General features: G+C 42.6%; 1 protein-coding gene across 1 annotated transcript; it reads right to left on the bottom strand.

Annotated features, from left to right (window-relative positions):
- Nucleotides 1-3,029: 3,029 nt before the first annotated feature.
- On the bottom strand, nt 3,030-15,737 carry LOC124703148 (myosin-4-like). The gene is made up of 18 exons (XM_047235363.1): nt 15,621-15,737; nt 15,156-15,219; nt 14,242-14,335; nt 14,054-14,162; nt 13,934-13,972; nt 13,306-13,389; nt 13,146-13,207; nt 12,203-12,305; nt 11,328-11,477; nt 10,519-10,587; nt 10,387-10,443; nt 10,054-10,314; nt 9,230-9,301; nt 8,971-9,072; nt 7,260-7,327; nt 3,829-4,032; nt 3,631-3,724; nt 3,030-3,544 (listed from the first exon to the last, which is right to left on the bottom strand). Exons 2-18 carry the CDS (start codon nt 15,214-15,216, stop codon nt 3,251-3,253), a joined length of 1,923 nt encoding a protein of 640 aa, XP_047091319.1. The 5' UTR covers nt 15,217-15,219; nt 15,621-15,737; the 3' UTR covers nt 3,030-3,250.
- Between the last annotated feature and the right edge of the window lie 7,077 nt (nt 15,738-22,814).

Here is a 22,814-nt window from a genome sequence, read left to right as displayed (position 1 = left end):
GAGCGCTGGTCGCGCACCCGATGGAATATGAGGAGTATCATCGCACATCTTCGAGTTAAAACATAACTCTTCATATACTCCCATCGGGAGGTCAAGATAGTAAGTCATCATATGACTCGACTAAATATGCCATTCCAGCAGCTAGAAAGGCACTCGACAATATATTCTCAGAGCGCGTCCGTCACGAAAAAATCTCTGAATGTCGTAATACTTTATGAAGGTAAATCACCGGGATCCATCCTGTGTGGCGTGGTATCGCACCCGAATGTTCTCTACTACTTTTTTCGTGTCAACAGGTGCAAAGAAAAATCCTAACGGACGCGTTAGGTACTCGATAAAATATGACAGGAATTCGGATCGTGGTAAGACCTTAAGCAGCACATGTCGAATTACGCCATTATACCGAGATCAAGTCCAGGGACTTGACCTTGAAGTAGGTTTTTGCGGGATAGCCACGAGAACAGTTAACTGGTACCTGATCCGTCAGATGAACCAGCCCCATTTACCATTATCTCTGCGCAATATATAAATATTCTATAGAAATTGTCTGGTAACTCGAAGAAGTTATGAGGTAATTTTAACAATGGAGATTTTACTTGATTCTGCGATTCAAGCAAAATCTCGGGGGCTACTGACATAGGCATCCCGAATGGGGCTGCCGAAGAAGGTACCCAGGGATTACCGAAGGCCCACGACCCGAAGATTACGAAGTCCGGAAGCCCAATAAAGCATAGATATGGAAGATAGAGATGTATTGGGAATAGAGACTTGCAATTGTACAGGACGAACTCGTAGAGTCTCCCGCTGTTTGTAACTTGTACATCACGAAACCCTCGACTCCGCCTCCTATATAAGGGGGAGTCGAGGGAGAAAGAAGGGATCGATTTCATTGTCAACACAACCCTAGTTTTTAGCAGTCGAGCACTTTTTCGGCTGAAACCTTCGAGATCTACTTGCCCTCTACTTTCCGCGAAATCCTAGTCTACAATTTATAGGTATTGACAAATTAATACCTTGTCACCCTGTGTTGTTGGCACCAAATCCAGCTCACCAGAGACCTAATGCACTAGATCTAATGGCCATTGGAACACATTAACCATAGATCAACTCTCCACTCTAGGTTGGAGCCTTGACCATGGGTCATCCATGGCCAAGGGTGCGTCTCTTATCTCACATAAAAACCTCCAAAAATCACTTTATGTCTTTCTTAATCTTGTGTCTTAATAAATCCAAAAATATAGAATATTCTACATTAATTTTCGTACATTTAGCACGCCTGCTATGCTGACTCTCTTGCTGGCACAATAAACTATCTATACTAAATTTACTTGCATGGATGGATCTAGTTACACCTTTTTATCTACGGATTGATAGATCTTAGAGCATCTCCAGCCGCGTCCCCCAAACCGTTCCCTAAAAGCTATTAATTTGGGGCGCGCTAGACATAAAACCACACTCAGCTGCGTGCCGAAATGGTTGTTTTCGTCTGGCGCCGACCAATACCATGTCTAGCACCGTGAGGCCATCCCAGATCCACAGGGGACATGTTGAGCGCATCGGACAAAGTTGCACCCCTCGCCACCTGCCAGCCATGAGGCGGAGATAGAGAGAAATTTCCCTGATGCATATTCAAACTTGCAACCCTTGCTGGTTGAACTTATGCCTCCCTAACGCACTTCTTTAAGCCTAACCCGATGCATTGTCCTCATTTTCCTCACAAGTACTAGTAAAAACATTCTTTTACCCTTATGGTTTTAAAATTGTTTAAACATGAAAATGGTTTAAATTTAAAATGTTCACAATTCAAAAATGTTTAAATCTAAAAATTGTTCAAATCGAAAATTGTTCAAATACGAAAAATATTCAGATTTTAAAATGTTCACAAAATAGAAAATGTTCACAATTCGGAAATGTTCAGATTTTGAAAAATATTCAAAATTTGAAAATATTCATATTAAAAAATTGTTCAAATCCAAAAAAAAGTTTAAAATTCAAAAGAAAAAATTATAAAAATGTTCATCTTTTGTTGAAAAGAAAATAATATTAAACGAAAAATAAAAAAGAAAATGAAAACGAGAAGTAAATAAACTGGGAAAACAGAAACCAGAAAAAAAAAAGGAAGAAAAAGGAAAACCAAAAAAACGACAAACAGAACGGAACCAACCAGAACAATCTAGAAGGTTCCTAAACCGGAAAAACCAAAGCAAACTTGGGCCAGCCCATTTCAGATCGTTATGAAGGGGAGAGCTACGCGCAGCGACACTAACCAATGCCTGATGCGTCAAATAGGATTCACCCATCATCGAAGAACTGAACTGAAATCGGGTTGCTCCCGTTCGTCTCTCTCCCTCTATCTCTCTGGTGGCCGCTCTCCACAAGCGGTGGTATCGTCCTTCTCACGCTCCGGCAACCTCCGACAGCAACTGGGCATTACACAGACTTTGGCATGCTTGCTGCTCGACGACTCCCAGTGTTCTTGAACGGCCTAGCAGCTTCTTCTCTTTGTGTGGACGGTGCGTCCTGTAAACCAGAGATTGGAAAACATGGGGAGTCTTACAATACGGTAAACGGGCCTTAATTTCTTGAGCATGATAAGATGAAAATCCACCAACCTCCGGATTTCCTTCACCAGTTGGCCATAACGACATGTCCTTATCTTTCTGTAAAATGCAGCTTATCTGTCTTCTTAGAGGCCCCGTTTTTGGAGAATATGGACTTCAGGTGTTGTCCCGGTAATACTTGTGTTATTACTGTAAGAACGGAACATTATAGCAGAACTTTTTCTTTTTCTGGCTTCATCTTTTTTCAGCTGTGTGCATCCGTACTACCGTTAGGATATGACGTTGTTGTAGAGTCTTGATGTAATTGGTATCTTCATGACGTTAATATATTCTTTTATCAAAAAAAGTTCCACAGAAGGACCAATGCGATGGCTACAGACATCTGGTTCAAGGCATCAAAAAACAATGGTGCAGGCAGCACACACGCTGCAAACGAGACTGCCCTATCATCCTCACCAATCATGCCTCTGACATGCAAACCCATCAGGTTGAACAACCGAAGCTGCAGTGAGCAAAGCCCAAATTCACAAACATTTTACAGGCGTTTCCCATTCCCCCATATTTACAACATCTACCAGTGCACACTAAGAAATCAATTCAAGTATACCTACCAAACAATTCTCTCTCAGGATTAAATTGTATGCTGTCAATCAGAGGAATGGAGAACCAAACGGTGCTTACATCTTCACTTATCTCTTCAACATAAAGCTCTCTTTAACAATATCAGCAGCTAATATAAGTAGCTCCACCATCTCCATGCTCGCCGAACTGAGGGGGTCCACTTTTTCGGACTTCGACGATTTTGGTGAGTCAGATGAATCATGCAGATTATCAGAAGTGATAGCTCCTGATGAATCCCCTGACCAGCTTACCGGAAGAACGGCACCAAGAGCTGTCTTCATAAGGTTTGCTTCGGTTATAAGACTGTTCAACGCTTCATAAGTACTATCCAAACAACTATCGCATTTGACATCATCATATACCTGAGAAAGATTGATTTAAGGTTACAAAGAACTGGGTATCACCTATTAGTGCTGAAGATAACAATGCAATAAAAACAGGGTGTTACCTTCATAAGCACATTATGCAGCCTATGAACCAAAGAAGTGAGACGTTCCATAGTAGCAATACTTTCCAACAGGGTAGCATTTTCAACTTTTATCCTGTCATAAAATGAAACAAAGACCAACACAGAATTTAATTACTTGTACAGAGAAGCATATAACTACAAATAGTTGAAACGGCAAGGGACTTTTTATCAACAAACCTAGCAAGATCTACTGAGTACTCTTTACAAACTGTACGATCGTTTCCATCTGAGCTCCCGTGCGCAGCATTACTGTTCTCTTTTTTTATCCACTGTCTCAGAGATGTCCTGTTAAGAATAGTCTTCAGCATCCCTTGTTGGTCATGCCCAGTAGTGATTTTCGGAGTGTCAACAGTACCATGACCATCAATCGCTGTAGATTTGCTGTATCAGAAAAAAAAATACAGGTTCATGTTAGTATCTCTAGCCTCACTTTCATGAAGAAGAGGATGACACTAGGAGAGTTGGGGCAATTTTCGTTGGTTTATTTCACACACATCTCACACAATGCCATAACCAACCTGAGGGTTGGGGATACAGATATATAGCTGCTAGCCAGCCACGAATATGCTAAGATGCTAGTCTAACTGCCAGTCCTTGATGCCCCTAAAAGCAGTCAAGGGTGCTGCTAACTGCCAGTCCTTGATGCCCCTAAAGGCAGTCAAAGATACTTTCCTATCCTAACAGCAGTCCTTCACAAGGACCATGTATGCTGCAGCCAGTCCTCCACAGGACCATGTGCAGCAGCCTCTCCACAGAGACAACAGTACAGGGACTTTATCCAACATTCTCCCCCTAAGTCTTGTACGTCGTCTTGTGGGAGCGCTGAGCCATCCCGAGCCGTACAAGTCCTTGTGCACGAGCTCGAGCCTCTCCTTGGCTCGGAAGCTCACCCGGACGTCGCAGAACTGCACCACATGGTCGAGGCACAGCAGGCCTCGCACCATCTCCGTGTCACTGGGACGCTTCAGGGCCTCAAGATGAGGATGCTCGAAGCGCTCGTGCCACTGCCACGCCTCGTCCTCCCGACGAGCAGCGAGACAGAGGGGTTGTGCCACCTGCACATCAAGAACATAGAGGCGATTTGTGCCTCTAGTTACCTTGGCAAGCAGGCGACGGTGGCGATCCCAGATGCGCAGAACTCCGCTCTCGATCAGCACGCGGGAGCCGTTCTCATCCAGCTGTCCCAGGCTGATGATGGAGTTCCTCAGCGCGGGAATGTAGTAGACACCAGTGAGCAACCAATGCTCTCCAGTCTTGGCGGTGAAGGTGACGGAGCCGACACCCTTAATCTCCACGGCGGAGGCATCCCCAAACTTGACGGAGCCTCGCACGTCGGAGTCAAGGTCGGCGAAGAACTCCCGTCGACCGGTCATGTGGTGGGTGGCGCCGGTGTCGAGGCACCACCCGCCAGTCTTGTTGTTGCCGGAGCCATCGCCGAGAAGGGCGTGTGCCTTTGACTCGTCGAGGTGGAGGAGAGCCGCTGCGGTCGGTACCGCTGGAGGTAGCTCGATGCTTGCATGCGCCATGAACAGAGCCGACTCCTCCTCCTCCTCTGCCTGTGCGACGTGGGCCTGGCCGCGTCGTGGCTGCCGACACTCCCTGGCCCAATGGCCAAGCCGGCCACAGTTGTGGCAGGTGTCGTCTGGTGCCGGCTTGTGCCTGCCGGCGGCGCCTCCCTGGGCGCCTCCGCGGGCATCATCGTCGGCAAGTCCTTGCACCCCGGCCTGGGCGTCTTTGCGCGGCTTGCCACGCTTGCGGCCGCCTGGCGTGGAAGAAGACTCCCCCTTCTTCATGTCACCGTGGCAGGAATCCCACTGCTCCCGAGTGAGAAGTAGCTTCCCATCAATGGTGATGGGCCCCGAGAGAGGTTGTGGCTCATCGGTGTCGACGACCTTGAGGCGACCTATCGCCTCCTCGATCGTCATCGTGGAGAGGTCCAGCAGAGACTCGATCGATCGAGCCATCTGCTTGTACTTCTCGGGGATGCAGCGAAAGAGCTTCTCGACAGCTCTCTCCTCGTCGTAGGTGTCATCACCGAACTGCACCATCTTCTGCAACAGAGTGTTGAGACGGAGAGCAAAGTCATCGACGTCCTCCCCTGGCTTGAAGGCCAGGTTCTCCCACTCCTTGCGAAGTGCCTGCAGTGTCGACTTGCGAGCACGATCGCTGCCGATGCGTGCCGCAGCGATGGCGTCCCAAGCTTCCTTGGCAGTCCGCTTGTTGGAAAGCGAGAACTGCATCTCAGGCGGAACTGCAGCGATGAGGGCATCCAACGCCCGTCGATCCTCATGGTGGTCGACGTCGCCGTACTGGACCGCCTCCCACATGTGCCGCACCTGGAGCCTGATCCTCATGACCGCGGCCCACTCGACATAGTTGGTTTTGGTGAGGGTAGGCCACCCTGCACCGGGACCAACGTCCCTGACCACAGTCCGGACCCCATAGAGGCCGCGGTCTTGGTCGTCCCAGCGGCCGCCGCCGTGCGCTCCGGGAGCGCCACCGCCGTGCGCGCCTCCTCCGGGAGCGCCACCGCCATGCACGCCTCCTCCGGGAACGCCACCGCCGTGCGCGCCTCCTCCGGGAGCACCACCACCGTGCGCGCCTCCTCCAGGAGCGCCACCGCCGTGCGCGCCTCCTCCGGGAGCGCGGGCGTGCTCGGCTGCCCACTGCGCCACCCGCTCTCGCGCCGTGGCGTCTGCGTTGGTGTTGCCGTCAGCAGAACCGGAGCCATTGGCGCTGCCGCGCAGCACCTCGACCTCCGCCGCAGCTACACGTGCTGCCTCCGTTGCCGCTGCTGCTTCTACCTCCGCTCTGGCTGCTGCCAGCTCGGCCGCTGCCAGCCTCGACGCCCTTGCTGCCGCCGCAGCGGCTGCTGCAGCCACTCGTTCACGCTCCTCTGCCGCGGCGCGATCGGCCTCCTGCCGACGCCGCGTGCTGGAGGTAGCCGTGTGCTGAGAGTGGCCGTCGGACATGGCTCGCTGCTGGGGGGCTAAGAGCTGCTTCTGACGAGCTGCTGCTCGACAACCCGGAGGGAGGGAAGTAACCAGGGGCAGGTGAGGCTGCTACTCGCTGGGGCTGCTCTCTTCCCTGTGAAGGGGAGGAGCAGGAAATGCTCAGGTTGCAAGACAACCTTGCTCTGATACCACTTGTTAGTATCTCTAGCCTCACTTTCATGAAGAAGAGGATGACACTAGGAGAGTTGGGGCAATTTTCGTTGGTTTATTTCACACACATCTCACACAATGCCATAACCAACCTGAGGGTTGGGGATACAGATATATAGCTGCTAGCCAGCCACGAATATGCTAAGATGCTAGTCTAACTGCCAGTCCTTGGTGCCCCTAAAAGCAGTCAAGGGTGCTGCTAACTGCCAGTCCTTGATGCCCCTAAAGGCAGTCAAAGATACTTTCCTATCCTAACAGCAGTCCTTCACAAGGACCATGTATGCTGCAGCCAGTCCTCCACAGGACCATGTGCAGCAGCCTCTCCACAGAGACAACAGTACAGGGACTTTATCCAACAGTTCACACCCAAGAAAAAATAATAATCAGGTTAACTAATATCACAAAAATGATCTGGTATGATGATTTGCTGCACGTAAAGATTACCATTTCAGGAGATATGCTTCTTTCAGTTTTGCTAATTCCATGAGGGCCTTCACCTTTTCATCTTTAACCTGTACAGAATAGGTGAAGCAAGTTACCAGATGTGCATCCAATATCAAAGGATAAAGAAATGCTGCAGGCTCTAGTATGTATGTACAGTTAAAAGAAACTTCTAAGATGCTACGGAAGAGAAAAAGAAGACAACAGAAGGGCCTGTCTGAATGCTAAATCCAGCCCAATCCCTACCTCCATAAAGTTCCTAATGTTTGCTGGAGCGTTAATTGCAAAATTATAATTTTTTTTGCTCTAGCTCAAAGATTGTGATGCACTAAAGACGTTGAATGGAACTAACTATTCCATAGGATAGTAAACTTCCAGTGGTAATGGTGTGGTCTTTTCCACCTATATGAACTACCTATGCGTCGGTGTGTAGCAGTGAACTAGTAGTTAAATCCAAAACACTACTGGATGCCGTCAACTAGTTAAGACTTTGACAACATGGCTTCCCAAGCATCATGGCCTCTTTTGGAGCGATAATTGGACTACAGATCTCCCAATGATAAGGTTCCCAAGGCTCCATTCCTATGCTATTAACAAACTTGCCTCAGTGAAGAACATCCTTGACCTGAGTGACCCCATTGATGCTTTCAACCTTCCTTTATCAAACCAAGCTTTTGAGGAATTCCATGAATTTAACCACCTCATCGAACAAACAAGGTCTGCTCGGAATGCGGATGGTAATGACATTTGGTCTTATAGCTGAGGTAATCATTTCTCTGCCAGCAAGTTTTATAAATTGAACATTGAGCACATTCAAGCTCCAATTTTCTCTCCATGGATCTGGAAATCAAAATGCACACCCAAGATAAAATCTTTCTTCTGGCTCCTTGCCAATGACCGACTAAAGACGAAGGATATGCTCATAAGGAAAAGCTGCACTTTCGAAGACAAATGGTCTGTGTCAAATTTTGTGACAACAGATTGTTGGAAACCAGGGATCATCTTTTCTGGAGCTGTACTTTCAGTAGACAGTGCTGGGAAAAAATTAACATCACGATCAATGACAGCCTTGAATTCCCCCAGATGATTGCAGCAGCTAGATGCAACTTTGGAAAACCTTTTTTCTTCGAAGCTTTTGCTACAGCTTGCTGGAATATTTGGAAGCATAGGAATGGTCTTATCTTTGATAATGAAACACCTTCTATTAGAGCTTGGACCTTTTCTTTCAAAAGGGACCTCTTCCTTCTTTCTTACAGAATGAAGGACGACCCCAAATTCCCCCTTTTAGCCTGGCTAGACGCTCTGTAGTTCCTTTGGGCTATGCCCTGGACTAAGCCCTTTTGTACATTCCCTCCCTCAATCTTGTACATATTGTTCTCTTTTAATAAAATTTACTGTCGGGGCCTCCCCTACAGTTTTCAGCTAAAAAAAAAACAGTTGTCCATCCTTTCACTGATTCCAATATTGCACAGCAGCTAGCTCCGGATCAGGAGCTACAAGGGCACCACCAGATTTGACTACAACAATCTCACATCTAATTTTGCTTTTCCAAAAAATACTGCTCCTAGGAGTAAAATTGGTCTCATGCAATCTTATGACATCAAACATATGTACTATCTTTTACGAAAACACTCAGTGTAATTCAATATTCGTCAGACTGTAAAGATAGATAGTAACTGAAAAAGAAGAGCACAAAAAATTTAGGGAGTACTACTTGAGATAAGTTCTTCTGAAGGTCCTCTATAGTAGCTTGATTCCTCTGGTTTTCTAGCAGGTATCGTTCTTGTTCCTGTGAGAAAAGCATAAGAGCCTCCATCTGTAGTTGATATCAACATAGTGTTAGATTATTCAGTGGTAGAAGAAAGGGTCTTATGTGAACTTGAAGCAGAAATTTCGACAAAACTTAATATGTTGTATCACAAGCTGACTCAAGAGGATCAAAAATAGAAAAAAGCACCAGAGTGGGGTTGTACCTTCTCCTGCAAAGCTTGAGCAAGCCATTTTGAATCATCAACTGTTGCAGAATGACCTGCAGGAACATCATCCTACAACATATGTAATAACAATTAAGTCATTATCTGTGAAGAAAATTGTTTTCTTCAGAAAAAAAGAGGGGAATACATCAAGGAACTACCTATCCAAAGAAATCAAGTACGTGAATAAATAATGGATCTGATGTAAATGTAATATAGGTGTGCCAACCTTGGTTATATTATTGCTTGTCACTTAGTTTTTGCAATCAATATTTTAACTTAGCTTATTTTTCTTAATCGAGTATTTTAATATTTCTTACTCAATGATCTTTATAATATATTTATTCCACTGGCTGGCTCCAAATTATTTGGAAAAGCATTTATTAAAACAATCTGTATTTTTTTTCTTTTTTTCTTCTGTTTAGCACAAACTTAGAGGCGAGTAACTAGAGCTGTTGAGCAATACAAGGTGCAGCTTAACTGCAGAGCTTGTGCAACCTCGAGTATCTTGCATGCCCAGCTGATTTATACCCCTAAGGCTCCAGCCATTACTAAATACTGCTCGCCAAAGAGCTCAAAGGAATCTTACTACTTAATTCCAGATATGCACAGTTTGTTACTTAAATGCAGTAATTTGGGATTCCGAAATTTTGCAAGTGGCATATAATTATCTACAGATATAATTACTAAAGAGAATATTTTACTTTATTAAGTGGCTTGTCAATTTCTACACGAGTGACAACATAACTTTGTGAGCACAAATCTAGATCGAGAAAGAGGTTCACCGTAATGTGAGACTTCAGAAAGTTCAATTCTGAACAAACCTTAGGGCTGGTGTCAGGGCCGATATCCATAGTAACATGGACATCTTTACAGCTACTGTCACAGCATTGCATCTCTCCAACAGGGTTACCAATGTTCTCAGCGTTGATGCAAATTTGAGTTAACTTGTCTTGAATCTCATTAACAACAGTGCTCATTTGAAGTGATTCTTCTTCCAATATTCTCATAATTTCAACCCTTTGATGTGTATAGACTGTTTTAAGGGCTGACAGTCCATTTCTCACAAGATCATCATTGAGTGCCTGCATTGTGAAGTGAGCTACACACATTAAGATGCCGTCAGAAAGAACGATGCAATAATTTGAATTACATACCTGTTTCTTTTCTAATGCCCGTGCATTTCTTTGCAAATGTTGTTCAATTTCAAACCCCTGGACATACAAATGACAGATCTTTCAGGATGACCGAAAAATTATCCTTTTCTGCTACAGATGAACTTGTCTTACCATTCTTAGATTGCTTTGCAATTTAACTATTTTAGCTTTAAGAGACTCATTCTCCTCTTCTAGAGATGCCTACATAAAAGATCAGTCAAGATGAATAAAGCTAGAAACTATAAAGTAACGAAAAAAGGTTTTATGAGTGTGTTCCTTGGAACGAAGCATAAAAGCCTAGTGTTATCAATTTCTGTAGTTATTAATGTTGCTCAATCAAAATATCTTGCTAAGATTAAGTGAATACCTGATCAAGTATAAACAATTCTTTGGCACATTCCAGCAATTTAAACATAGTAATGTAGCTAGTGGGAGCTTTCGAATTAACAGTAGAGTATCTTATTTTGCAAACGAGAACTTTTATGGTCTAGTCTTGTTGCATATCTGAGATTGCATTGCTTGATTTAGTCAAAGAGGGCATGAACATCTCCAGCAGACTCAAACTTACAAATAGAACATTAGAGTATTAACACTACAATCTTGAGAACCAACCATCAGGCATGCTGATAGTTTGTAATTTCTGTATCCAAGTAAGATGATGTAGTTTATATGACAAAGTGAAAGTAAAGAATATAACTTCCTCTTATTAGTATTTAAAAAACAAGGTGACTGACAGTAAAGTTTCATCATATTCCTATCTTTTGCATTCCTTACTCCTTAGGTTCACAAAAACTTATTTGGACAAACGTATCCTACAATAGTGCATTATAAAAATTATAATTATGTGTTACATATGCTTAACTTGCAACCGGTTAAAAATTAAAGCATATCAATTTGCAACTGAATTACTATCTCTCATGGATAAAGTGCTTTAAGTTTACAATGTACTTCGAAGTTGAGGTTTCTCCATCTGAGCTGAAACTCCAATTCTCAGCTGAATCATCTAACAGAATTGAACATTTCTCTTCAAAACTAATGTTTGAAGGGCATTCACATTCTCTGCAACGAACTTCATAGAATTTTAGAATAACCTGAAAGAGAATCAAACATAAAATTCCCCGTCAAGAAAAGATCAACTCTGATATATACTTGGTGTTACAAATGATTGGAATTTGGTAATGACCAAATCACCATGAAAGAGGGCAGACCGTAACTGCATTTTGTATTTAAAATATATTAGGTGTAGATTTCTAGGTATATACAACCACATAGATCAGAACAAAATGCAGTAGGATAAGAATTTTATTTTACACTCAGGAGTCCATTTTCACAGTATGATAATCATGCTTGCTTCAATTTACATTAGAAAGTTGGAGAGGAAGAAAAGGAATGAGTCATTAAATCCTGATATTATTCTAGTTGTTTGACAGAAGCCGTTTTTTGCATTTCGTTTTTTCATTCTCTCTTTGGGACTATATTTCAGTGACATGGAACTGTCAAAAACGAAATGTACAGTGGCAGAAACCAAATGAAAAATGGCAAAAACAAAACATACGGGCTTACAGTGGCAAAATTATCCCTGTAAATCATTGGTTGAACAGAGACAAACTACCAGATAATCATTGTGGGCACAGCAACGCAAACATTGATAGTTTGATACATTCAATGAGAAATTCAGTATGCTCTTTTATTTCTGTCAACTAATATTCGGCAATTTTTCATTATGCAAAAGGATCCCTTTAAATCCTGTCAGGTGACCCTACACAAATTTTATGTTGGCAATGAAAAAAATAAAAAAGCATGCTTAGTTGCTTACATTCAAGGAAGATTCGGCATGCGCTTTTAATTCTGTCAACTCCATTTGCAAGACACCATTCAACCGTTTCTGATCTTCCATTGCAGATTGATATTCTTTCGTCCTGCCAATTAACAAGCATGAACTTTACACTTACTGATACTTAAGGAAAATCTAGGACATTGTCCATTCCATTGTTGAATGTGAGATACTCAAATAAATACAATGCAAAATAAGTGTGAAATATCCCCAGAATAGAGTAACTAGTTGGGACTTCAGAAACTAACAAAATACATAATGAATAAGTTATGCAGTCACCACCCTAACGATATCTTTACTACTACGGGAGTCGGTGGTATCCGGTGTCGCACTTGTAACTAATTATGGAAAAATGCCTCTGTGCTCATAACTGTTCACCTTCTCAGCCCATGTATACAAGGAAAGCCATGTGTATGGTAATTAATGTCAGTTTTAGTTTCGTATTACTAGCGCATGTATACAAAGCAAAGCATATGGATGCTAATTAAAACAATGTCTCTCCATAGATGATTTATCATTCATCCGTAGAAAAGCACGGGTATTAAGCTAGTAACTGTGAACATACCAGATGGTTTATCATCCATCTTTAAGTTTCTCTTTCTATAAAATGTGCAGAAACCTGTGTCGCTAAATTTTTATGGTAAGGCATGTCTATATCTTATTCAAGATGGACAGCAGAAATTTTGACTCGCAACTTCACCATAAGTTAAGAATAATTTAAGTAGCAGCAAAGAAGCCCTGCAATACCAATTGTTTGTCAAGATCTTAAACCCATTTCATACCAGTCAGTTTTTATTATATTCTTCCTCTAGGGGACTAGGTGAAATGACAGATCAACACTTTGTCTTCCTTAGAGTAAAACAATTGTGTCTTATCTACCAGAGAACAGTTACAGATGTTCGAAATACCGAATGAGTGGCATTACCTTTCCTCAAAGACAGCAGACATTTTTAACATTGCTTCTTCTCGCTCCTTTGCTTTCTCACACTACCAATTTCAATATTTCCCAACAAAGGAGCAAATGTCATGTACATAACATTATATCTCTAGATACATAATTGACTTACAAGTAAATCGAAAAGAACCTCCAACAATGAATTATCTCGTTCAGCGAATGCTTTAGCAACGCTGCTCTGGAAAAACCTCACTTGCTGCTCTAGCTCCTTGGTCTGCATTGTGTTACAGGATTGGTCATCTCAACAATAGCTAGATTGCATGCACACAGAACTTTAGGCGATTAAAGAACTGGCGACCTTAATTTCACAAAATATCAAGTTTTAAGAAAGAAAATGAGGCCTTCACCCATCTCAAGTCTCAAGTTAACTAAAGTGAAATTAAAGTTAAGCAAAGTCGTTACTTCTCTAAAGAAGTCCAACCAAGACTCTAATTTCCCTAGCAGGCTTGAAACATTGTTTCATTTTCAGGCTACAGACTTCAAATAAGCACAATTATTATTTGGTTTTGTTTTGGGGCCCTTTGGGATTTAGCTGATGAGTTAGTTGCTCAGTCCTGCACTGTCTGGAGATATGTGGGGTCTGCTATAAGCGAGTATAGAATGCATTTCATCTTTTTAAGGTCAAGGGACTCACTCCCTATACTTCTTGCACGGATAATAGAGGACCCGAATAAAAAATATTTGCCACTGAACAGATCATACTGGTCAGCAGAAGTCACAACATTCTAAAAAAATAACAGCCAATTGTAAGCATGGACCTTTGATAGCTCAGCACCATATAAATCAGCAAGCTGGCTCTGAAATTTAAGTGATACAATCATTAGAAGAAGAGAACGAAATGCAGAAATAAACAATAGTGCAGATAGGAAGAAACACACCTTAACTCGATAAGCCTCAGCAAGCTCCTCTTGCAAATTATGGTTCTCTCTTAAGCATCCACTTAACTTCTTCTGAAGGCTCTCAATATCCTGCTCCAGAGCTGTTGCCCTGGATAGTCAAATAAAGTATTGATTTTACTTTTAATACATTGAAAACAGTGAAACGTGAGCAGAACATATGGAAGCACCTCTGTGAAAGCATTCGAGTTGCGACAGAAACATATCCGGGGCCAGATTGTTGCATACATAACTGCTCAATATCTTTTCTCAGTTCATCACGTTCTGCCAAACAAAAAGTACTTAATCAATAAGCGTAGCGCTATGCCAAAAAATACGAGAATATTTCCTAAATAGCCAGTCTGCACAAGCAGCTTTGAGAAAACAGAGCATGGTTGCTGTCTTCATTCAAGAGGATAACAGTCTGAAGTATGAGAAAACAGGCACATTGATCTTCCATTAAAACCTCTGATGGCTAGTAACATATACCGAGAGTTGTACATCACACATACCCAAGGTCACCTTAAGTAAATACAAGAAAAAAAATACCATGTCGTTCAAATATTTATCAACTCAAATATGTGAGAGCATATAAGTTATGACAGAGTACACATAACTGAAGGAACACTGGGTGGACTATCTGCTTTTATATCTTCAAGTAACTGTTGCAGGAAGCCAGGAACGACTACAATTCCTCCTGAATTGGTACCTCATTCAGAAAATGGCTAAGTGAGGGCTCTGATATTGAACTGCTCACACAGAGAAACCAATGTAGCCAAACTAATCTGCAGGCTTTATCCAATGAGAAGTACTTTGGTCGGCATGGCAGACTAGCAGTCTGATAGGGTTATCACCGAAAAAATAAAGGAACGACTACAATTCCTCCTGAATGGGTACCCCTATTCCAAAAATGGCTAAGTGAGGGCTCTGATATTGAACTACTCCTACAGAGAAACCAATGTAGCCAAACTAATCTGCAGGCTGAAGTGTTTTATCCAATGAGAAGTACTTTGGTCGGCATGGCAGACAAGCAGCCTGATAGGGTTATCACCGAAAAAATAAATGAACGAATCATAATCTTGTATGTTGGGATGCAAGTGAGTACCTCTCTGGAGTTCTTCAACTCGACGGGTTAATACTTCAACATCATGTGCCTTGCCATCCATTTTCTACAGGAAAACAGATAATATAAGAACAATGTTCTTGAACAGAAAAATGCAACTGAACTGATATCTTGGTTTCAATACATGTCAAAAATGTTCTAAATAGCTAATACAACATCTATTTGAGACGACTCCATGTGCCAAAATATCTTCGTTGCAGTGATTCAGATTAACGGCCGATTGCAGGACATGTCGTACTAACTGGTGTACAAGGGAACAAATAGTTGGATGGTGGTAACCGCTGTTGCCTATGAGGCATGCCAAATCAAATTGTTCCTTCTTGTGACGCAAGGCGCAACAGGGTTAACAGCTTCGAGGTGTGCTGAGCTGAGCAATTGCTAGGGAAATTAACAGGTTCACGAACCCACTGGAATTGAGCTAATCGGAAGATAAAGACAACCTCGTACCTCAAAATCGATGTCCCGACGAGGAGGAACGGCGATGCCGTCGACGCGTGAGAGGCGCGGCGTGGGTGATGGTGGGGGGAGGGGGCGGCGTGGGATTGAGGCGCCGGCGGTGAGGGTAAAGGGACGAGAACGGCGGCAGATGCAGGGCACGGTCGTCGACTATCAGGCGCCTTGCTAGGTCAGGGCTCGGGACCCGGGGAGGGAGAAAGATTGTTGTTTGTTGCAACTCCAAAGTACCATGTGATTAACACGGTGACAGTGTGTTTCGCAAAAAAAACAAAACAAAAACACGGTGGCAGTGTGATGTGCAAAAACGGACATTTTTTTGTGTCAAGTGCAAAAAAGACAAATTTTCGTGCTTATAAAAACCTTCACAAAATATTTCTTTATCTTTTTCACACTAAACATAAAAATTATCAATTTTTCGTGGTGTAATATCGACATATACGCACCAAATTTTTGTTCAGATTTTTTTAATATTTTAAAACCCTTCTCAGGTACCAGAAGCATATGCTTCCAAATTCAAATTTGATTTTCCATATCAAAATGTTACTATCACTGTTAGGAATGTATTCTGTGGCACATCTAAAAGTGCGTGCTCCACCAAATTATTTCTATGACGTATAGAAAAATATGCTTCATAGAAATTTTAAAATTTTGTGACGCATGTGGATGGATGCACCACAAAATCTCTATGAAGCCCACGCAGGGTTCAGTACTGGACATGGGCGAAGGGTATTCTGTGGCGCATGTTGGTACATGCGGCACATAATTCCTTGTTGGAATAGGATTTTTGCCCACAAGCACCACAGAAAATCAAAATTATGTGGCGCATGTTGGTACATGCGCCACATAATTTCTTGTGGAGGCTCACCACTGACTTCACGAGGCTACAATTCTGTAGCGCATGTGGAGCCACAGAAATTTTAAATTTGATCTACCGTGCACATTCTGTGGCGTATATTGGCATATGCGACGCAGAATGTGCACAGTAGATCTAGGGCTTTTAGGCAGCTTTCCTCTCTCCTCTACCACCACACCATCCTTTTCATTCTTGTCTCCTCCAACCAGCTCATGTTGCTCCTCTCTCCCACTCTATTTTGGTCATTTCGCGTATAAAATATCTTCTCCTTGTATTTCTGGATATTCTATGTATATTTCATGTATATACATGTATATTTCCTAAATATAATTGTATATTTCCTATAACTGTATATTTCCTATAACTTATAACTGTATATTTCCTGTATATAATTGTATATTTCTTATAACTGTATATTTCCTGTATAATACCTAGATATACCTCAGAAATGCAACATTTTCAAAAATCCTAGAAAAACAATTATGTGTCGTATATTGGAAGATGCACCACAAAATCTGGTGCACAATCTGTGGCGCATCTACATATATGTGCCACAGAATCTGGTGCACAATTCTGTGGCGCATCTCGCCACAAAAAAATTTGTCCTTCTGTGGTGCATGGGCAACAGAGAATTCTGTGGCGCACCTCGAAATACGCCACATAATTCAAATATATGTCGCGTGACAACCGTGGCGCAAGGCATATGCGCCATAGAAGCCCAAAAAGATGCGCCATAGAAAAAGTATTTCCTAGTAGTGTATACAACTAAAAAGTCACTCTCTCCCATTAAACGTTGGTGTTGTGTTTCATCCGGGAATGATGTTTGGGCATACTCCCTTTACTTTGAACTGTAACTTTGATATATTTTAGAATATCAAAACATTTCAAATGAAAAATTCACGTGTACATCTTCACTAAGTGCGCACAAAGTCTTTCCATTAAAAATCAACTTACCGTTTAAGCTGTGTAAAAAAGACAAATTTTGTGCTAAAAATTATGTTTTTTGTGAGTCTTGTTTATTTATATTGATTACAAAAATATCGTTTTTTCGCGAAACTGCACGAACGCACATAAGATTGTCGAGATGTACATGCGAATTTTTTTGTTAGAATTCTTTTAAATTAAAAATATGTTTTTTTAGGTGGAGGGAACATATGCACCCAAGAGCCAAATTAATTTTCCGTGTTTCATCCCTCAAAAAAATGTTACTAGTGTTTTAGTTCAGAGTGTCGGTATTTCAATTTAAATTTCAGCACTGACAATAAGTTGTTAATAAAGCAAACGATATCTACCGTTTAACCAGATAGTTTTGAGTTAATTTTGCTATTTACTCCTTGTTTGTATATTTGGGACACATACAATCCTATTAGTAGAAAATATATTAAAATGTCCCCAACCAAGACATTTCGAACCTGGTTTTACCCCCATTTTAGCATTTCGCCTAGTTTGTTTGATAAGACCAACATCTTAGGCCGGTGTGGCGTGGCAACAATGTGTGAACTTCGAGTACATCATTGATAATCATTTCCAAATTTTCTCGTTGTTTTTCTTTGGCATCCTTGAAACTAGATTATCACCTTACACCTTGCCTAACCGACACACATGAGAAAAGGGTGTCTAAATTTCTCTAAGGAGGCAATCTTGGTGGATTCTTACTAGATGTGGCAATTGGTGCCACAAATGCATATCTACATGGTAAAATTGGATTTCCTCTTTTTTCCTCTCTTCTGTCTTATTTCATCTCACATGTGAGCTTCCACCTTGGTGTTTATCTTATATACTAAGAGTAACTCTATCAAATGCCCTATTTTTTGAACCTGATAATAGTTTTACAGGCTCCTCTTAACTCTGTCATATTTATGGTTCATGCAGCTGCGTACTAAGTCACACTAACAGACTAGGCGTCTAATTCCTAGATTTCTGCAATTTATATTGGAAATAAACTTGAAATTATATAAATTTTCTCAAGCGGGCATATAAATACTACTTGATGCATCTAATAATCCTAAACTGCAATTAAAATCACAACTACAAATAACAATAACACCAAATGCATATTATAGACAAAATTCTTTCTCGAGGGCATGTCTTTTGATCTTCTTCATTTTTCAACCTAGCTGCATCGGCCTTGATCTTGTGTTCATGGAGGATGTCGGCCGAACTTAGCTCTAGTACATCTTCTCTTCTCCAATTATATTCTTATCTTCTTCAATTGCATTCTTTTCTTCCTTGATCTTCTTCATTTCTTTGTCCATCTTCTGGGCTGCTAGTGCTAGGTCTAGCTTCACTTCACCTATAATATGTGTCGTGTAGATTGTGAAGTTCAAATCTTCCAAAATATTTTCTCTTGCTTCAAGACAATGCTTCCACTCGATTTTCAAACCGGAGTATTTCGTTCGCACAATGATTCTTAAAGTTTAATAATTCAAATCAAGTTGGCAAAGTTTCACAAAAAAATCCTAAATCGATCAAACCTGGAACACTGTACCTCATCGGAATCAGAGGTGGTGTTCCACCGCCGCCGAGGGATCCATGTCCTCATTGGTGTCCCACGACATCGTGGCTACATGAGACGAGGTGGCAACCGGTGGTGGATCGGGCGACATAGGACATGGGGAAGGCGTAGCGACGATACTGCTCAGGCAGTGGTAGTGGGAGGTGCAGTGGCGGCAAGTGTCAACACCCGGATTTTTAAGTCCAGATGCCTATTATGCCATTCCTCGCAATCCCAAGAATATTGTTTTTGCGAGACATAATAGATTGATATCACAACACATCATTCATTACAACACATAATCGTCTTACAAATAAAGGATCACATGATCCGAGTCTCATTACAATAATAGAAGTTCTATTGATCCATTACATAACACATAGCGGAAGCGAAATAGCGTAGTAGTAGTCCATCTATTCCACGAGCAACCGTTGACGTCGGGAGTGATCCTAGTTGTCGTAGACGTCCCGCTCGTCCTTCTTCCGGTTCTGGTACTCGTCTTCATAGTCCGGCCATTTGAATAGCCAGAGACACAGCCATGAGTACTTTAAAGTACTCGCAAACTAATACTAATGTAAATACGATCAACTATAGTAAGGGGGTGCTAAGCTCTAGTTTCATTTGCATAAAGCCAGTTTTATTTCATAAGTATTTTAATAATCAAAAACTCCTCATTTGCTAAACTCAGGTGGGAACATTAGTGTCATTCCCACAACCCAGTTGTGATTCAAAGTCAAAGTCACCTTTCAATTCAAATCACAAGTCACCATTCATATTTTTAGAAAAGTTCTGATGACGGAACAGTATGGCCTTTCCAACTCGTCCATGACCGCGGACGCGGCTATTCGAATAGGTTAAACTCGCAGAGGTTGTACACTTGTGCCACAACAATTGCAATAGTTCGTCGTGGGTAACTGGCCCTGATTTATCGTACTTAGTACGCGAACTACCAATCCTAACCTTTCATTTACATACCCTAGTATAGGCACCTCTCCCCATGAGCTTGGCCTCCCAGTGAAGACAGACGATCAGCTCGGGAACCGCACAGGCTTGGGCCGGACATTCACCTCATTTCACGTCATTTCACATCATTCCTTTTTTTGTAGAGGCAGCTTCCGGCATAACCCCGATGACGCTTGTTTTAGAGGGAACCCATACTAAGACACATAAATTTCCAGCTAAGCCTTACCCAGATTCAGGTATTGTGGGGGTACTTGTAAAATTGGAATGGTATCGCATCCGAACCCAACCATCAGTTTTGGTAAAATTCACCAAGTCATTCACAAGTCATATTCACCTTCAAAATCTTTCAATAGAATGACTCATCATTCCAAGGTTTTCAAAGTCATTGGTTTTCACAAGTTCCCATCCATAGTAGTCAATTTTAATTTAGCACTAGCAGCTAGTCATAAGGGGTGCTAAGTAACTTGGATTGCTCTAGGCTAAGTTTGATACTCTTGCACTACTCCATAACTAAACTAAGTGAATCATGAATCAAAAAGTACTTTGATAAACAAAATTTAGTAAAGCTTGTAAAGTAAAAACTTGGGATAGGAGCATTAAGCATAAAATAAAAGTAATGGTGCCTTGCTTTTGTAGAGCTTTGCACATGGGAACCTTGCAAGAGTGTTAGCTTGCAAACAAAATAGCTTGCATTAGTCTAGCTTGCCTTGATTGGTGATATGATCAAAGTTCTCTTGCTCTTCCTCTTGGTAGAAGACCTCTTCCTCTTGATAGTCTCCGGTACTAGCGTCTATAAACGAATACGAGGATACAATCACCAAACAACACTTAAGTATTCTTAATTAGCCTTAATGGCTCACATAATTGATATAGCATCACTACTTAACATTTATCCAAAAATTATTCTAGGGTTTCCTTATTTAATATTAGGAAAATAATTTCCTCTCATTAAAAATTGGAATTAGGGTTTCTCTTTGGTTTGGGAGAAATAATTTCCTCTCATTGAATTCTTCTTAAGATTTAATCTTCTCAAATAACCAGGGATGATCACATGTTGACCAAGGTCAACACTTCACATTTATTATTTGAGAAAAGTGATTTAATTGAGATTCATCATCTCATGTGATTTAAATAACCATTGCAAATTAAATACTATTTTGATTTAAATTCTACAAGTGAGCAAGTATGAACCTATGCAGTAGAGGTCATCATATGACTTCATCTCACTTGAGAAAATGATTTAAATGGGGTGCTATACCTCATAGATTTAAATTCCTAAAATTTGCTATAGTTTAAATGGACTAGTATTGACTACATAGCCAATATTTTGATCTAGTCCATGATCATACAAACAACCTGTCTATATTATTGCATAATCAATTAGAGGACATCAATTGTGATTTATTAGAGTTGGAATCAATTCAAAAACAATTATGGTTAAATTTTAAATAAAGTTTCAATTTGCAAAAGCCCCTGTCTTGTTATTTTTAGCAGATTAATTATACTACGAAATTGAAAATGAGGCCAGTGCCATTGTTTAGATAATTTCCTGAGCTTTCCGAAAATATAAAATTTACTAAATTTGGTGTAGTAGATTTTAAACTATTCAATTTTGAATTAGGCATCAGCAGGGAATTCGAAATTAAACAGAAATTCCATTTTTGAATTACTGGGCTTGGCGGGAACTCTAAATGGGCTAAACGGGCGAAACAGACTTGGGCCGGCCCTGCAGTGTGACTCGCACACGCGGGCCGCCTGATGGCGTGGGCTCCACCAGTCAGTGACTACTAAACCAGCGAAACGGTATGTGCGATGTGATCCATTGGATCAGAAGGGAGATCAACGGCTCACGTCTGTCGTCGTCTCCGGCGAGATCCCGACGTGCTGGCGGCGTACCTAGGGGGTCGGAGAGCGCTCCAGGCGGCCGGCGATCGATGGCGAGGTGCGAGGCGTCGTTGGCGAGGGTGAAGAAGTCCCTGGTACAGTGGCGGAGCTTGGGGAGGCGCGGATCGATGGCGATGATCTGCGGACTCCGGCGGCTCTGAGCGTCAAATTGCGGCGGCTCCGGCGTTAATTGGAGGAGCTAGTGGTGTGGGGAGACTCAGTGGTGAGAGGGGAGCAAGATGGTGTGAGCGATTGGGTCGAGAGGGTGCTCCTTTTATAGGAGGGCGAGGGTGCCGGGGGTGCTGTGGAGGTGCGATCATGGCGCGGCGGTTCTGGCGTGCCAAAGGGCAAGGTAGGGGTCGCGTAGCGTTGCAGGCATCCTGGTGGTGCTAGTGAGCGTGAAGGGACAGCAGAGGGAGGACGAGAGCGTGCTTGCGACGCTCGAGTGCTCGCAGTACGGGCGCGGCAGGACGTCGATCATGGCGACGGTGATGGGGCGTGCGCGAGCTAGGGAGGGTGTCTAGGAGGTAGCCGCAGGCGTGGTGATCATGTGTGCCAAGTGGGAGAGGAAGAGAAGGACGGGAGCGTCCAGGCGAGCGGCGTACTGGCGCGTCCAGGGCGTCGTCTGGGCGCGCTCACCGCGTGCGCTGGCACGCCGTGGCGAGGTACTGGGCGCGCGCGTTCTGGCCACTGGTGTGTGTCTTCTTGCTTAGGGAGGGTACTAGCATGCTCGGTGGAGTGCAGAGAAGCTAGTTGGCAAGGTGAGATGGGTAGGGGAGGACCAGAGAGAAAGTGAGGAAGAGTGGCCGGCATGGTACTTGGCCTGGAAGAAAATGATCATGGCTTCACTTTTCTTAGGGCTGCAGGGCATAGGATGATGCAGAGGAGGTACAAGGATGTTGATGATCACAAAGTTAAAGTGGTGGAGGCTAAAATCTGCTGGACAAAGAGGTGGATTACCAAATCAGAATCATGCCTGCAAGGTGCTCGA

The sequence above is a fragment of the Lolium rigidum genome, chromosome 3, assembly GCF_022539505.1.
Source record: "Lolium rigidum isolate FL_2022 chromosome 3, APGP_CSIRO_Lrig_0.1, whole genome shotgun sequence".
Classification (NCBI taxonomy): Eukaryota; Viridiplantae; Streptophyta; class Magnoliopsida; order Poales; family Poaceae; genus Lolium; species Lolium rigidum.
This window is presented reverse-complemented; position numbering and strand designations above follow the sequence as displayed.

Excerpts from the sequence above, each read along its gene's own strand:
- LOC124703148 (XM_047235363.1), bottom strand. The coding sequence starts at position 15,216 with ATGGATGGCAAGGCACATGATGTTGAAGTATTAACCCGTCGAGTTGAA. Across the intron at positions 13,973-14,053 it reads CTGAGGCTTATCGAGTTAAG|AGCCAGCTTGCTGATTTATA; the intron begins GTGTGTTTCTTC and ends CTTAAATTTCAG. Across the intron at positions 3,725-3,828 it reads TACTCAGTAGATCTTGCTAG|GATAAAAGTTGAAAATGCTA; the intron begins GTTTGTTGATAA and ends ATTTTATGACAG.